Genomic DNA, 15,280 nt, shown 5'->3' with positions numbered 1-15,280 from the left:
TGTGGGAACAATACATATACCGCTGTAAATTCAAGGCAGTTTTCTACCCCAACCATAATCGGGAGCTAGCTTAGAATGTCATCCTGGGCCTATGGCAAACCCTCCTAAACTTACACAAGAAAAGCCAAGTGTTCAGTCTTTACCAGACCAAACTATCTCTAACCTAAAAGACATTAAGTTTTCAGCTGTTCTCTATCCAGGTGTCAGGGGAGAGAAGGAAGAAAGACTAGAATTCCATATGAATTTTCTTGACAGACTAACGTATCTGCCCAAGCTAGTCACAGAATATGTTTTAGGATTATATAAAACAGAATTCTCTTAAGGTCTACTTCTTTAAAATGAGGATATTAATACCACCTGCCCAATCCACCTCACAGGGTTATTGTACAGTACAAATACAACAGAGCACAGTACGTGCCTTCACTATGGTGAGATACTGTGCATGTTGTAACTTCCTCAGAAGACACTCCTGACTGCAGCCTCCAGACCACTTCTTATCTGCTAAAGAGAATGTGAGGAAAGATGCCTTTGGGGCCATCGGAACCTCACCTTCTTGAGCAGACAAACCAATGGAAAAATAACTCTCTTTCTACTCCTGAAAGTGCTGCTTAGAAATCATTAACGCTTGATCAATATGATTAGAGTTAGTCAAGACTTGGAATTATATGTAATTACCCTTTAGGCTTGGAGACCTCGATTAACCAGACACTAGACACTCTCCCTCCCTCACCCATCCCATTCCCTCTGCACTTGAACTTTGTGCCAAAAGCTTAGCCTGGAACGTTGCAGGGCCTCAGATCTCATATGAAGGAGTGAAACATCTCCCCACGTAGCTCAGCTCATCCAGGTGGGGAAGGGCCCTTGGCTGGCTTAGAGAAAACGCTTTATCACACCTTCATCCTCATGTTGAATAAATATGGCACTCTTCAAAAACAGAGATAAACCCAGATCTCTACAAGAAAAGCCACGGAGTTAATCAAATCCTAGGTTCTCTGGCCTGTGTGGACTGTAACCATGGCACTGTGACTCCACCCCTCCAGGCATTTAGAATCGAATCTGGCCACGAGAGGAGGCACTGGCCGTCCTTACGTCAACAAGGACACAAGTTAGGGCAAGTGTCACCAAGACACTACTTTCCTTTAGTAACAACATATAATAGAAACTTTGACTGTGTCTAAGATTTTCTTGAGTCTGAATTTTTAGTCTTCCAAATATTTTAAGGAAAATCTGAATACCTGCTATATAGGCCATTCGCATTTCCTAAATTTATCCTTCCAGGTTCTAGGGATCACCCTATAGATTTAGAGAACAAGTTTGTCCTTCCTAAGCAAAATGAAAAGGACTAAAAAAGATCCTCATCTCTTCAGTCTGACCTCAAACAGCGGCCCTGCCTCCCCATGGTCATTTTATAAAATGGAAAATCACAGGGATGGGAGTCAAGACCTGGGTTCTATGCTAGCTCTGCCACAAACTCACTGTGTGACAGAGAGCTAGTGGTTTCACTTTTCTGAGTCTCAGCTGCTTCTTTGAAATAACACAGGAAAGCTGGGTTAAACGTTAGTTAGCTCTGACTCTTACAGTTCTACTGGCCTTTCTTGCAACCTTCAGCTACAATCTCATCTTTAAGATGCCATGCACCCAGAGTTTTTATTACAATTCTAATGAATTACCTACAAAGAGTTTATATTCACCCTGCACACTGTACTTTGCCAAATCCTGGCCCATTGGAGATACCTACATAATAATACTTCAAAGGCTCTATTCTAAGAGCTTTACCTAAGGATGAACCATATGAAACATTTGAACTACAAAAATTGAAACATTTTTTGAACTACAAAAACAGCAATTTCATATGGTCCAACCTACTATATTAACTTATTTAATCCCTCTAACCTACCCATGTGCCACGTGTTAGGTTTTACAAATGAGGCAACAGAAGCATAGAGAAGTTAATAACTCACCATGGTCACAAAGACAGTGAATGATGGGATTTGGATTTAAACCCGGGCAGTTGAGCTCCTGACCCTTCAGTCCTAACCATAATATTATATTACCTCCCGTTATGAAAACAAGAAAAGCTCAAAGACTGGAAGCCCAGACCAAGTCAGTGTCTCAGAAGGAGAGTGAGAGGCTCACACCGCAGCCTCTGCTGGGTTGTACCTTTTACTTCAATGGTGGCATTTGCTTTAGGAGCATTGAGAAAGTGATATACACAGTGGTATTCGCCTGAATCCTCAGCTCTCGGCTTATTGATCCTGCAGAGATGAGAAGAAAAATCAAGTAAGGAAGCTGGGAACAGTCAAAATACACAACAAAAGGAGAATCAAAGGGGCAACCACGGACCCTGCTCTCCAAGTCGTGCCCCTACATGCAACTCACCTCCTCCTAACTGAAAGCAAAAATCTCCCTCTGTGTATTAATAATTTACTTCTTACTGGGTGTCAGGAATACAGGTCCCTAACATTAAGATGCTCCAGTCTATTGGGAGAAATAAACTAGAAAGCAAGTAATCAAAAGAGAAGAGAGGGCTGTACAAAGTACTATAATCTACACTTAGATACAGAAGATGGAGCCATCACCAAAAAGTTCTTGCTCACCTGGTGGTTCCAGTCAAATAAATAAGAGCAGAAAAAAAGCAAATCTTTTTCTGCATTTCCCTGAAGACTTTTAGTAGTAGTGTTCTTCCTACCCTGCATTTTAGTAGCATGCCTTTCAATAAGTCTACTAACAGGACATAGGAATAATGGGGGAAAAAATCTGCCATCAGAGCATCAGCCACAGAGATGCAGCTCAATTCTTAAGACTTTTAGGTGCAGCTAGAACTCCAGGGCCCTGCATGATCTGGCCCCTCTCTAGTGTCATCTCAGCCGCTTTCTAGCCCTACAGGTCTCTTTTCAGTTTTTCAATGTGCTGAACTTGTTCCTACCTCAAAACCCTGACACAAGATGCTCCTTTAAATAGAATGCTCGTCCCATCACTCTTAGCCTCTTAAGTACTTTTCCATCAGTCTTGGCTTACACGTCACTTCCACCTCCCAATCTAAGTGACATCCCTCTCCCTGACATTCTCTCTCATACTACACTGTAATTCTTCACAGCACTTATCACAATGTGTAACTATTTATTTATGTAATTGCTTGATGAATGTCTGTTTTCCCTACAGACCAAGTTCTATGTAGATAGGCACTGTTTATTTGGTACACAATTCTATGCCCAGCACATACCCTGGTGCCTGGAATATAGTAGAAAAATGAATAAACACGTGAATGAACACAAACTTAGAGTGAACAGCTATGCACAGATCCAGACCAAGTTAAGCAGAGTGAAAGAAAGGACTGTAAGAAGTGTGTATGAAGAGAACAGTATTTCCTCTGAATCCTATAGGGTGATCCTAAACAAGCTTTCTTGGCCCTGAAGGTCAGCTTCATATCAGCTCAGTTCGTGCTGGCCTAGATACATCCCCCCAAATGTGCAGAAAGGCTGGTGTGTAATTACAGAAAACAGAGAAACATCAGCTTCCAGTTGAGAAAATAAACATTATTCTGCTCCTACTCTTTTGCTCAATGGTTAAAATATGATACTTGCGATGGTCAAATCTCCACTGCACTAATGTCTGAGAAAAACGCCTGACCTCAAACACTGGCCAAATGCATTTATCCATCTTACTGTTCACCCCAAAAAAGACTTGAAGAGAGTATGGATGAGGAGAGACATAGCCCACCCACAGGACTGTCTCAGCATACCTATGGCAGCATAAGATTCTAAGAGGAGCTGTCAACAGTCTTCTCAATTTGACACAAATGCCTATTCTTATATCAATATGCTCCCAATAGGGAAACAAACACAAGTTAGCTGCTCTTAGCAAATGTTCCAGAGTTAGGAGGAGGAGCAGCAGCAGCAGCAATATCTTTAGGGCTTAGACTTGCCTACAGTAAGTTCCTTGAGAGATGACTCCCAAACTTGAGGCCATGCCTATGGGCTCAAAATCTCCCCACAGCATTTCCTTTGACTAGCTATTGGGAAGTAACTAAAGCAAATCAAAAATGTCCCCTACAGGCTAAGCAGAAGCAGGGTCTGAGACTGGCTCCATGGCCAACTTATTAGGTGGCCCAAGGGACTTATCAGTTGTTACTCTACAAAATGTGAGTTGTTACTCTACAGATTCCCTGAAAAACTCTGACAATGCAGAACACTCCCCGGAGAGCTTCAAATAGGCTGAGGAAAAATACACTACCATCTTTAAAATAGATAGCTAGTGGGAACCTGTGGTATAGCACAGGGAGCTCGGCTCAGTGGTCTGTGATGACCTAGATGGGTAGGAACTGGGGGGTGGGAGGAGGAGGTCCAAGATGGGAGGGGATATATGTATACATATAACTGATTCACTTTGTTGTACAGCAGAAACTAACACAACATTGTAAAGCAATTATACTCCAATTTAAAAAAAAAAAAAAAAAAGAAGAGTCGTTCTATAAAGTTAGGTTCAAACTTTACATAAAGTTACAGTTCAAAGCTTTGTGGGTAACATAGTACAAGACCCAAGAGAAACATGATTGGACGTGTGGTACCTTGAAAGAGGTATTATAAAAAAACAAACTTGTAAAACTAATGGACAGACCAAGAATAGATGCCTTTTATTCCACTCAGCATCTCTATTTGATTAACCTTTTCCAAACTATGAGGATATAGCTGAGGCTATATTTCCAATTTTATATCAGAAGGAACTACAGTGGAGAGAGATTAACTACCTTGCCACGAAATGGTATAATACAGCAGAAGAACAAACAAACAAACAAAAACAGAAAAAAAAAACAATGACCTAGATTCCAGAAAGTCAGAAGACCTGGAACCTAGCCTTGGTTCTGCAACTTATTAGGTACAGTATGAGGCCTTGAAAGCAGTCAAGCATTATTACTCTTTGAGTCTCAGTTTTCTTACCCGAAAAAAAGGAGGATCCACAAATTAATGTGGGTCAATTAAATAAGGGGTATGAAATGATTTCAATTCTGCAAAATACTGCAGAATGTCCTTGCTACTACTAGGTACACAGGTTTTCCTGGTCTCACTCCAGTGCATTCTTTCTTTGCACTGCATCATCCTGCCAAATAGGATTAGCTGATCCTTTTCAACTAGGAACAAACTATTCTGAAAGGTGAGGTGCCAGGTGTTCTAGATATTCCAAAAAAGTACCAAATCTTCAGGTGCTGGGTAACTTCTGCCAGCAAATATCCCCCTTTCATCAAAGGGTATTTCCAGGCTACCATCCTTTTCCAGATCACTAATGAGCTCTGTATCCACTGGTCCTGATCAGGTTATGATCATAATAAACACTCCTAAAAGGTAATTCACTAGGAAATCTACTCAGTGGAAATATCACTTAGGGTGATATTGCTCTAAGAGTCCTAGATCAGATTCCAATCTGATTCCTCATACCACTGGATTTAGTCAAGAGACCTGCATTCCAATTGTGGCTTTTTTATTGACTAGCATTGTTATCCTAAGCAAATCACTCCCGATGCCCTCAGCTGCTCTATCATCATAGTGAAGGGATCTTTTATGGCTCTCAAACCTGGCCACTCATTAGAAATCCTTTCTAGATTCCTGGGCCTCATCCCAGATATACTGGATTAGAGTCTCCAGGGGAGGACCATGTCTCTCCCACATAGCATAATTACAGATTATGAATGTCAAGTAAACTCAACCACGTTCCCTCCCATCTTCCCAGGAGCTGCTAGCCCCTCTCACCTGTATTCCATGTTGCTGGCATTCTTACGAGTGGCAGTCAGTTCTACCCCATTCTTTGTCCAGTAGCTGTATGTAAGGGTGTGAGAGTTGGAGGTGAGGTTACACTGCAGGGTGACAGAGGGCGCAGGGCTTTCTCGAATAACGACTTCTTCACTGGTGACAATCCTTGGCTCTGTAATAAGAGTGCACAATGATAGGGAGCCACAGTTCCATGCTCTGCAGCCCTGGCCTGAGAGTTGGATGGGGTAGGTTGGGGAGACTAGAAGAGGGAGGGCAGACAGGACCACATGAGGAATTTCACTTTGCCACTTTGGAGGAAGTCAAGAAAGGAAAAACAATGATTATAAGCAAATGACCACTAGCGCAGACAACAGCCTGAAGACCAGTTGGCCTAGACGTGAAAAGAATGGGAGTATTATGAATGCTTGCACTGGCAACAATCCACTTACACTTTTGAATACCACCATTTTATGAGATAAGAACCACCAACCAATTTGGCTTCAATTAGAAAATCAGGCTCCACTTTGCAGTTCTGAAGACAAAGGCAATATCATTTAGATAACTAATAAACTAATAAACTTCCTGCCTTGAAAAGTAATAGTTATAATTAGGCATGTATGGCTTTTCCCACATTTAAATCTGATAAATCTATGGCAAACCAGCCTGGCCATTAATTATGCAGAAAAAGACAATGTAGATCCTAAAAGCAAATTTCCTATTGAAAGTCTATTGCATTTTCCAAATTTTGCCGAGAGAAAACTGTTAAGGAACCATCAGTTCTTCTCTCCAGCCCATATTTTACTCCAAAGACAAAATTTTTTCAGAATTGCACTTTAAAACACTTTCCATTCTAAGATAATCATAACTAGAACGTGGTATATGTTGGTATGATGGGCTCCTAGAATTTTAGAGCTGAAAGGCCCTTAAGAGTTCAATGAATCCCAATCTTTAAGAGCTAGAAAGGTACAATGACTTGTGCAAGGCCATAATTATTATTAGTGACAAAGCTGGGCCTAGAAAACACATCTGACCGAATTCTTTAACCCTCCTTCTCCAACCCAAAAACACCCCCATACACCTTCCACCCTAGGGCAAGTTATATACTTCATCTTCTGGTTCTACCTGGGCTTAGATAACCTGGGATCACTCGTTTAGTGTCTACAAAAATAACCTATTTGAGTCAAATATTATAACACATTGAACAGAAATTTTTTAAGGCACACTATATCAATACCGTTACTGGAAGGTTCATCTTTAAAGCACTTTGAATTCCATCACTATATTAAAGTCTTGAAGTTTGTTTATTGTCTTTTGTCGTTATTTATCTTTAATCATTTCCCATGGTTAGTTCTTTTTCTACTTTTGGTCAAACATTTTCAGGTAAAGTCTAAACTAGCCATCTTTTCCAATCCACAATCAGAGGTATTTGCTCTTTTACTTTTTTTCCAATTCTTTCTCAGAAATCCTTGACTAACTTCCCATTTCCCTACACCTGGCTACTTCCTGTCTACAACTCTGTAGCAGCTCCCTGACACCATTTTATAAAGTATAGTGCTGACTCTTAACTCTTGAAGACAAAACTCTCTCCCTTCACTGGAACTAAGCTTTGTTCATTGTGCAGGAAGCAGGAGAGGACGGAGAAGTCATGGGACACATGAAAAATGTAATGCCCAAGCACCTCCTAATCAATGTAACATTTCTGATTGTAGAGCTCATATCATCAAAGAAACTTGTGATAAATAAAGCAAATCCTCAAGTTTGCTCAAGTAAATTGGTTCTAATTATTTTCCAATTCTGGCAAAAGGATAGTGGTTATCTTTCATTCAGCACTGGTCCTTATCCGTAACATCAAACAGGGTCTCTATGTACAGATAATGGAGGCATAGCAGCCACTAAGACAGAAGCAGATGCATGTAAACACATTAGCGCAGTGGTGTCCCATGGTTTCCAAAACACACTGGACAGAAGCCAAATCCCTGGGCCTTAAGTCGAGCAGAACAGCTGCAAACCCTGCAATGGAAGGCGCACACACACCATCGGCAGAAAGCACCACAATTTCAGGAAAATCAAAACCAAGCAAAAACAAAAGCGATAAAAAGAGAGAACCAGTACTCCACAGAAATTTAAAAAAATATAAAGGCAACATTAAAATCCAAACACACTTTTAGGTTTTTACTGAATTTTTATTATTCAATTTTATTTTCTGTCCCATTTGGGACTCGCCTTCTGGTTCTTCCTCTCAGACTGCACTGAGAAAGGGTAAACTCTGAGGTCAAGAGCTTCCAGATGCTTAAATTACAAGGAGGCCAAAGCAAATGCTACTCTTACCTGTGGTGATGCAAATGACCACTGCAGCTCAGGGAGATTAAGAAGGTGATGAAAGCAACCTGGTAGACTTTCTGCAAAGAATTCTCAGAAGGCAAAGGAAAGCACTTTTTCCCTTAAGTGTTTAAGATCCAGGAAAGAGTCAGCTGGGAGCAAGTCGATAATTTTAATAGGTTTAAATATGATTCTGCACCATAGGAGGGTTGTGGGGTGGGGTAACCTCCCTCCTGTAATTGCTGTATACGGAAACCAGTGCTAGACCAAGCTCCTTGGCCTCGGTGCCACATCTGCATTCTGCACCAGGATGAAGGTGGGGGGCTTCTATTTCTGATTGAACACTGGTGGTCAAGCATTGCCCATGACAGTCCAAGAGAGATGAACATTTAGGAGAAGCTCAAAAATTCTTACCTGCCACTTACTCCTATTTAGAAGCACTGGTTAGGAGACCCTTACTTACCCTAGCCATCATTCATATGTAGAACATGCTATGGACAGAGAGAGAACCTAAAAACTGGGCACGCTTCTCTTCCTGCCTTACGTTACTGCCAGGAGGTCATTCTTAGATAGAAAATTTCAACTTCCCCTTGGAGACAAATGTCCTCGAGGGTGCTGAAATCATAAAAAAATCCATTTAGAGTGGAATTCAGGGTGTTGAAAAAAAAAGAAGCCTGGCTCTCTAAAACAGTTAACTAGCGTCAACTGATTGACAGGGAGGTCTGGGGAGAGTCTGAACTAGCCAGGGTTTGTTTCAACCACATGCAGACACCCCAAAATTAGGAAGCTAATTTCTAAGTAAACTGGGAGACTGCTGTATACTCTTGAGATTAACAGGTAGGTACCCCAAAGCCTCATCTTCTTCTAGCCCCAAGGCATGACCTTTTAACTATGAGTCTACCTGAGTCAGGCTCCTGCAAGTACAAGTACCAAATGCCCAGCCCAGTCCATGCCTACAAACTTCTGCAGAGCTTTGTGGCCATTTGGGTAATTCTGCTTTTACAAGGAAAGGAGCAAGGGGGCAGGAGAAGGAGGCGTGCAAGGGAAAAAAATCGTTAAATAAAAGAAAAATCACTGGGTTAATGTTCCCCATTTTCACATAGACAAGGTTTTCTTTTTCCCTTTCCAGAAGCAGGTTCTCTAATTCAACAGTGCCAACTGCAGCAGCCTCTAACTCTACTCTAAGTCCTCTTCATAGGCATCTTCTGAGTTGCTATAAAGAACACACAAGTAACTTGCTATTTTCCATAGAAGTATATAGATTCAAGGCCCATGTCAGATTACCTCCTGTGTTATTACCAATATCCTCATAAATGTAATTTACTATTTTTATTTACTCTCTCTAAATCAATCAGTTCTTTAAGCCTGAACTGGCTCTAGGGACTCCTACTGAGTCCTTGACAAGAAGGTGTAAAACCCAGAAGATCTTTCCATTAAATGGAGAATGCTTCCTCAACTATAATAAGGACAGATGTGGGCTAGAACTCTTTCTGGCCAGAAGCACTGGCTCTGTGGTGGCTTCTCCCTCCCTCTCCTTCCCACCATACAAGCAGCAAGACACTATCCAGAAAGAGGTGGCCACAAAAGCTCCTGTGTCTGATGTCTTACTTGTACCTGCTACTACAGATGAAGGGAAGGATTCTGAGCCAACTGCTCAGCTCACTGTTACCACACAGAGGAACAGGGTTGGAACTTCGTTTCCTTTTTTAAGACACAAGAAAGGCCAGTGTGAATGGCTTCCAAACTATTTCTGGGGTTGCCAGCCTCTGGAATGATAGTGTGGCAGTGACTGCTGTGCCAACAGTCAGTCATCAGAGTCAAACTATCTGTCAACAGATCCAACTCTGACTTTGAAACAGCATGATGGGGTTTTAAAAAATACTTTGCAGCTTAGAGTCACCTGGCTCCTAACAGCAAGACATAAGGAGGAAATCTCAGGCTGCCGCTTTTAAGAGAATAGGAGACTAGCTGGGCAGGACCAGTGAGGAGTATACTGCTGCAGTGGAGGGCTGTTATCAGAGAAGCACATGCTACTGTTTTAGAAAAGAAAAAGAGCTAGAACTATGGGAATATCCAAGCTTACATGCCACCCAACAACCAAAACACATCACCACACCACACTCATGGCAACATTCCCATCACAGAACAGGATGACACTAAGTCACAGTGAGGGAAGAGGCTGGGCAGACACAAACTTAAAACCATAGAGGTGAAGGCAGCTACTCAGAGAGCTTCAAACAGTTGAACAGAAGAAATAAAAAGTAGTTAGACTGGGGAGAGAAATAAAAATAGAAAGGCACCAGAGAATAAATCAGCAAAAGGATAGCAGAAAACCTACTACAAAATTAAAGTAGAGGGAAAGAAACAATTCAACACTATCCTGGTTTGACTGCTTGGTTTTGTGAGTTTTAAGTGTTTTTTTTTTTTTTTTTCTTGTTGTTAGCCTCCCCAGTTCTCCCTCCCCACCTCTTCCCAATGCAGATGATTTTGGACAATCACAAATTTCCCCAAGTTCTTTGTTCCTGAGGAGAAAGACACAGAGAAGGGTTGGGGGATAAGGGAGGTAAAGAGGACAGCAAAGAAGAAAAAAAAAAGTTGCCACAAATATTTTCATACACTACAACCAGAAGGATCGTGGGTTTGAAAAAACGAAGACAAGGGGTGGGGTGAGTGATCATACTGGGGAAGAGGGAAAGGAAGCAGAAGGGAAGGGTCATCGGGCCACCTCTAGTGACTACAGTACTACTACTGTAGGGTGCTGGACTCACTCTGAAGGACGCTTATGGTGGCCTGGGCTCGAATCCATGTTATGGAAGGGTTTTGCCTCAAGTCATTCCTCTTGGGGTCGTTGCTGGCCCTGCACTCGTAAGTCCCAGAGTCCTCCAAGGTGAGCCGGGTTATTCTCAGCACACTCACGCCGTTTGACCCGTAGGCGGTGTTTACGGTGACACGGCGCTTCCGAGCACCGTCCCACAGCTGTCTGAAAGACTCTGCCCGGTTGACTTCTGCGTACCACCACTGGATCTCTGGCGTGGGGCTCCCGACCACGTCACAGTACAGCTCAAAGGCGTCCCCAGTGAGCTTAGTTTCTGACATGGGCGACTTGACAAACCCAGCTAGAGGGAGGGGGAGCAGGAATGCAGTGACAGGCCAATCAGAAAAAAAAAAGAATCAACAGGTGTTAATAGTAATTTAAAGAAAAGAAAAGAAAAAAGCAAATGAGCTGCAAAGAACAAAAAGGATTCATTTTTAAACTATAAAGAGACAGTAAACAGCATTTCATACAAGCTTTTAGAAGAAGAACCACCCTGGGAAGCTTATGAAGCAAAGGCAGGCTAATTACAAGCTGGGGCAGCCCAGGTGCTGGCCAGGCAGAAGCAAGCCCACTGGAAAGCGTTTTAGCAATGGGCCCAGCCAGCAGGAATGAGAAAGCCTCGGGTCTCAGGGAAATCTCTTTCCTTAGAGCACAAACCATTACCTTTCCAAACTCAGGCAAGTGATGAAAGATAACCGGAAGTGGCAATAGGTTATATGCAAGTCAGGATCTCTCTTTTGGATGGGTGAACATTTCGTTAGACATGCAATGTCTTTTATGGGTCACAACAAGAAGTGTTAACTGATCTACTGACACCTTCTTTTGGGAGTCAGAATCCAAATTTCAACTGAAAGGCTAGCAAATTTCTCTCTCATGCAGGATCCTATCCTGAATTCAGGTTAGACTTTCCCCACATCCTCTTCTTCCCTGGGCCCATGGCAAACAACCCAAATGTCTGTGAAGCAGCCTCGACCTGAATGCAGACCCTCAGGCACAGGAGAGCAAGACAGTCTGTACTTCAGAGTAAGAAATACTATGGGGGTCAGCTCAGGAGTAGAACCAACAGTAACAGTTACTCAACTCATTGCCAGTGTCTGGAGGGACTATGCCCTCCATAATCCCATAAATTTATACAACTAAAAAAATCTCCTGAAAAGTCTTAAAAATAACCATGGGATAAAAACAAAAACAAAAACAAAACAAAACAAAAAAATAACCATGGCATTTGACAGGCTCTCTTCACATAATTTAGTTGCCTGGCTCCTAGAGGCCAGATCAAAAAGAATGAGAACTGTACAATGATGAATGAAACTAAACTCTATGGTGAAGGCTAGGCCTCAACAACATTCCCAGGCACTGCCCAGGAACTAAAAGTTGATGACTACTTCCAACGGCCCATAATTTGCTTGAGGTTACACTTCCATAAGACAAGGTGGCAATGGCAAAAAGAGAGTAAAAAAAAATCCAGACTTACTGGAAGAACTTGGAGAGGGGTCCATATCACAGTGCAAGCATACTCTCTCTCACCCATTTACTCCACCACCAAGGGTTCATTCAGCATTTTTACCAATTCAGGCTAAGGTAATTCAGTATCTAAAGTACAGGTGAGAAGCTAAAAGAGGGTACTCTGAGTCACTCTTGGGACCAAGCCAGATCCTCTGCAATGAGCAGAGTGGGGCCAGTATCTACCAACATCAGGTGGAGAATATTTCACAGGAGAGGTATGAATTCAATGGAAGTTTTCCTACAGACCAAAAGCCAAGGATATAATGGGGCTGGCTGAAAATGCAGGTTGCTAAGTGGAAATTTTTCTGTTTATATCCATAGAAGTATTTGCCTTTGGAGATAAACTCTACACCAGGGACCTCAGAACTCTAAGGGAGGTACTACACTTACTCAAGTAGAGGTCAAGAACTCCAAATTCATACTAGTCTTTCAATTCATAAAAGATTCAGAGTCTGGGAAGGACAGGAAACAGTAATTAACAGCCTTAGATTAATTGTTCTGCCTTCAAATGCCACTCTAAACTACCTTTTGAGATGCAACATCAGTTCCTTGAAAGGAACTAGCTATGAGAGGCCCCAAGAAGCCAAAAAGATATCATTCTCAGATGCAGGGGAAGTTTTAGAATTCCAGAAGGGAGACACCAAGCCCCTGCAAGAAAAGCTGAGCTCACTCCCAGATAGAGGGGTACCCAAGAAGCTATGTTTTAGTCTCACAAACTGCCACCTGCCCACCTGTCAAAGTCAATGCCAACTAATATACAGAGAGAAGGAAGCTGGTTTTGTTCATTTTACTACTGGTTCAATCACTAAAGAAAACTGGTTATCAGTAAATCCCTAGAGAGCAGTAAAAAGTATTACTCTGTTTTAATCATATTCTTATCATTAAGTGGAAATCACAAATGCTTATTCTCACATTCTCTGTGAACTGGGGGAGTTTATGTCCTCTCAAATGCTGTGATTATGTGCTTGATAATGCTCTAGAAATATGTTGCTAGTGGATTTGTTCTGTATTTTCTCTCCCTTCTTCTGAATTGCACTTCAAAACAAGCTTAGATTTAAGTCTGTTCATCCAATCTACTAACTACGCTAACGTAAAAGGAATGCCTGCAAATATGTCCAGAACCACCAAGAACCCATCCGATTCCAATATAATCACAAATCCCAACACACCACAATTCAAAGGTAGCTGAGAAACAGTCTGAACACAATTCCCCACTGCAGAGAACCAAGAAAGTCACTCAAACTGACACTGCAACCCCTGGACAAGACACTCCAAAGGAAGGAGGAATGCTGATCTGATTTAGTTCAGTTTTCTACTTGCATACAGGACAAGAGGACCAAGTTGAAAATGTCCTTTGAATTAGTAAATTAAATGATATATACTTAAGCAACTTATCTAAAAACAAAAGTAAAAATCCCTTAAACACTAACAACAGACATCTATCTGTGCTCTCTTTGACAGCTATTACTAGTATTACTTATCATTAGACATGTCTATCAACAGGTAACATTTTCTAAGTATGTGTTATGTGTTAGATGATGTGCTAAGCACTTTTACATGATCTCATTTAATCCTCACAACATGACATAGGTGCCATTATAATCCCCTTAAAGATGTGGAAACTAAGGCCCAAAAAAGTTGAGTACTTTCCCCACAGTTATAAGCTAACAGTGAAAGAGTCTGGACTGGAATACAGGTGTGTCCAAAGCCAAAGCATGGTCTCCTAACACTTTCCACAATTGCAGTCAATGTGCCTCACTGGGCCAGGAAAGTTTTTTGTAGTTAAAGTTACAGATATTTTTGTCACCACTTAAATGTAATTAATTAATTAATTAATAATTTCAGGCTATGAAAATTCAGGACCCCTCCACTGGAATGTGCAGCACACTACAATCACTAACTCCTTAAAATTATAATTCTATTAAAGAATGGAGATAGAACAGCACAGAATCAAAGAGGTCCTAAAGCAATTCTGTTTGTGCGTGTGTGTGTGTGCTGGGGAAGGGGGAAAGAAGAGTGAGAAAACAAAAGATGGTTCAGAAGCAAGACTTCCCCATAGTTCTGATGATTCCACCACTCTTCTCTTGAAAAGCCTGGCTTCATAGGAAAGAGTTTAAAAAAGACATTACAGGCAATTCTCTGGTGGTGTGGTCAGTGGCCAAATTAATAAAGGGCAGCACCTGAAATTTTTATAAAACAGTTTACAAAGCGCTTTCACACATATCACATCTCACTTCGTTCACATAATTTCACAAGGCTCATAGGGCAAGTACAGAGACAGGTTCATGATTTGATCAAGATCACTTAGGTAGCTAATGCTGAGTGGAGCTGGAATCAAAACACAGGTCTTCAGCTCTTAGTCTATGGTTCTTTCCAATAAACCACACTGCCTCTAAACAAACCAAGTAGGGGATTCCTTGATAGCTGAACACTCATCAAAAATCATGAAAACAGATCTATTTCTCCTCCTAGCAGTAGGGAAAAGGAAAAAAAACAAAAAACAAAAAACACCCTCTCTACACAGTACTGTGGCAAGGGAAAGTTTATTAGCAACCATCTACCTGATTATCATCCAAAATTAGCTCCAATTCAGGAGAAGAGAAGAACCAGCTCGCAGCAGCAGCAGCAGCAGCAGCAGGAGGCAGGCAGCTCAGAGCCTGACTCACTGCCCTGCCTTTCATTACCAAGGGCTTTCAAATATGTGCCCTCAACATGAGAGCACACACTGCCTAAAGTTGGGAGACCAGCAAAAGCATCTGTTTGATCTCCAGGTCAAAGCTCATCCAGTATTTTGGAAAGAGCCTAATTTCAGAAAAACAACCTCCCACCCCTTCTCCACCATCATCTCCACCCACTGTAATTTGTAACTGGGCTCAGATCTCAAACAGGTTTGACA

The 15,280-nt window shown here is 41.7% G+C and overlaps 1 protein-coding gene across 1 annotated transcript in view; it reads right to left on the bottom strand.

Moving 5' to 3' along the window:
- Positions 1-15,280, bottom strand: part of NPTN (neuroplastin) — a 64,904-nt gene that overhangs the window by 20,929 nt on the left and 28,695 nt on the right. The window contains exons 2-3 of the mRNA XM_059912793.1: positions 5,745-5,916; positions 2,161-2,255 (exon numbers count right to left, since the gene is read on the bottom strand). Of these exons, the coding sequence (XP_059768776.1) occupies positions 2,161-2,255; positions 5,745-5,916 (267 nt within the window). The remainder of the gene's footprint in view (positions 1-2,160; positions 2,256-5,744; positions 5,917-15,280) is intronic.

The sequence above is a fragment of the Balaenoptera ricei genome, chromosome 2 (assembly GCF_028023285.1).
Source record: "Balaenoptera ricei isolate mBalRic1 chromosome 2, mBalRic1.hap2, whole genome shotgun sequence".
NCBI classification, from domain to species: Eukaryota; Metazoa; Chordata; class Mammalia; order Artiodactyla; family Balaenopteridae; genus Balaenoptera; species Balaenoptera ricei.
The sequence above is the reverse complement of the archived record's forward strand: the minus strand, read 5'-3'. Positions and strand labels throughout refer to the sequence as shown.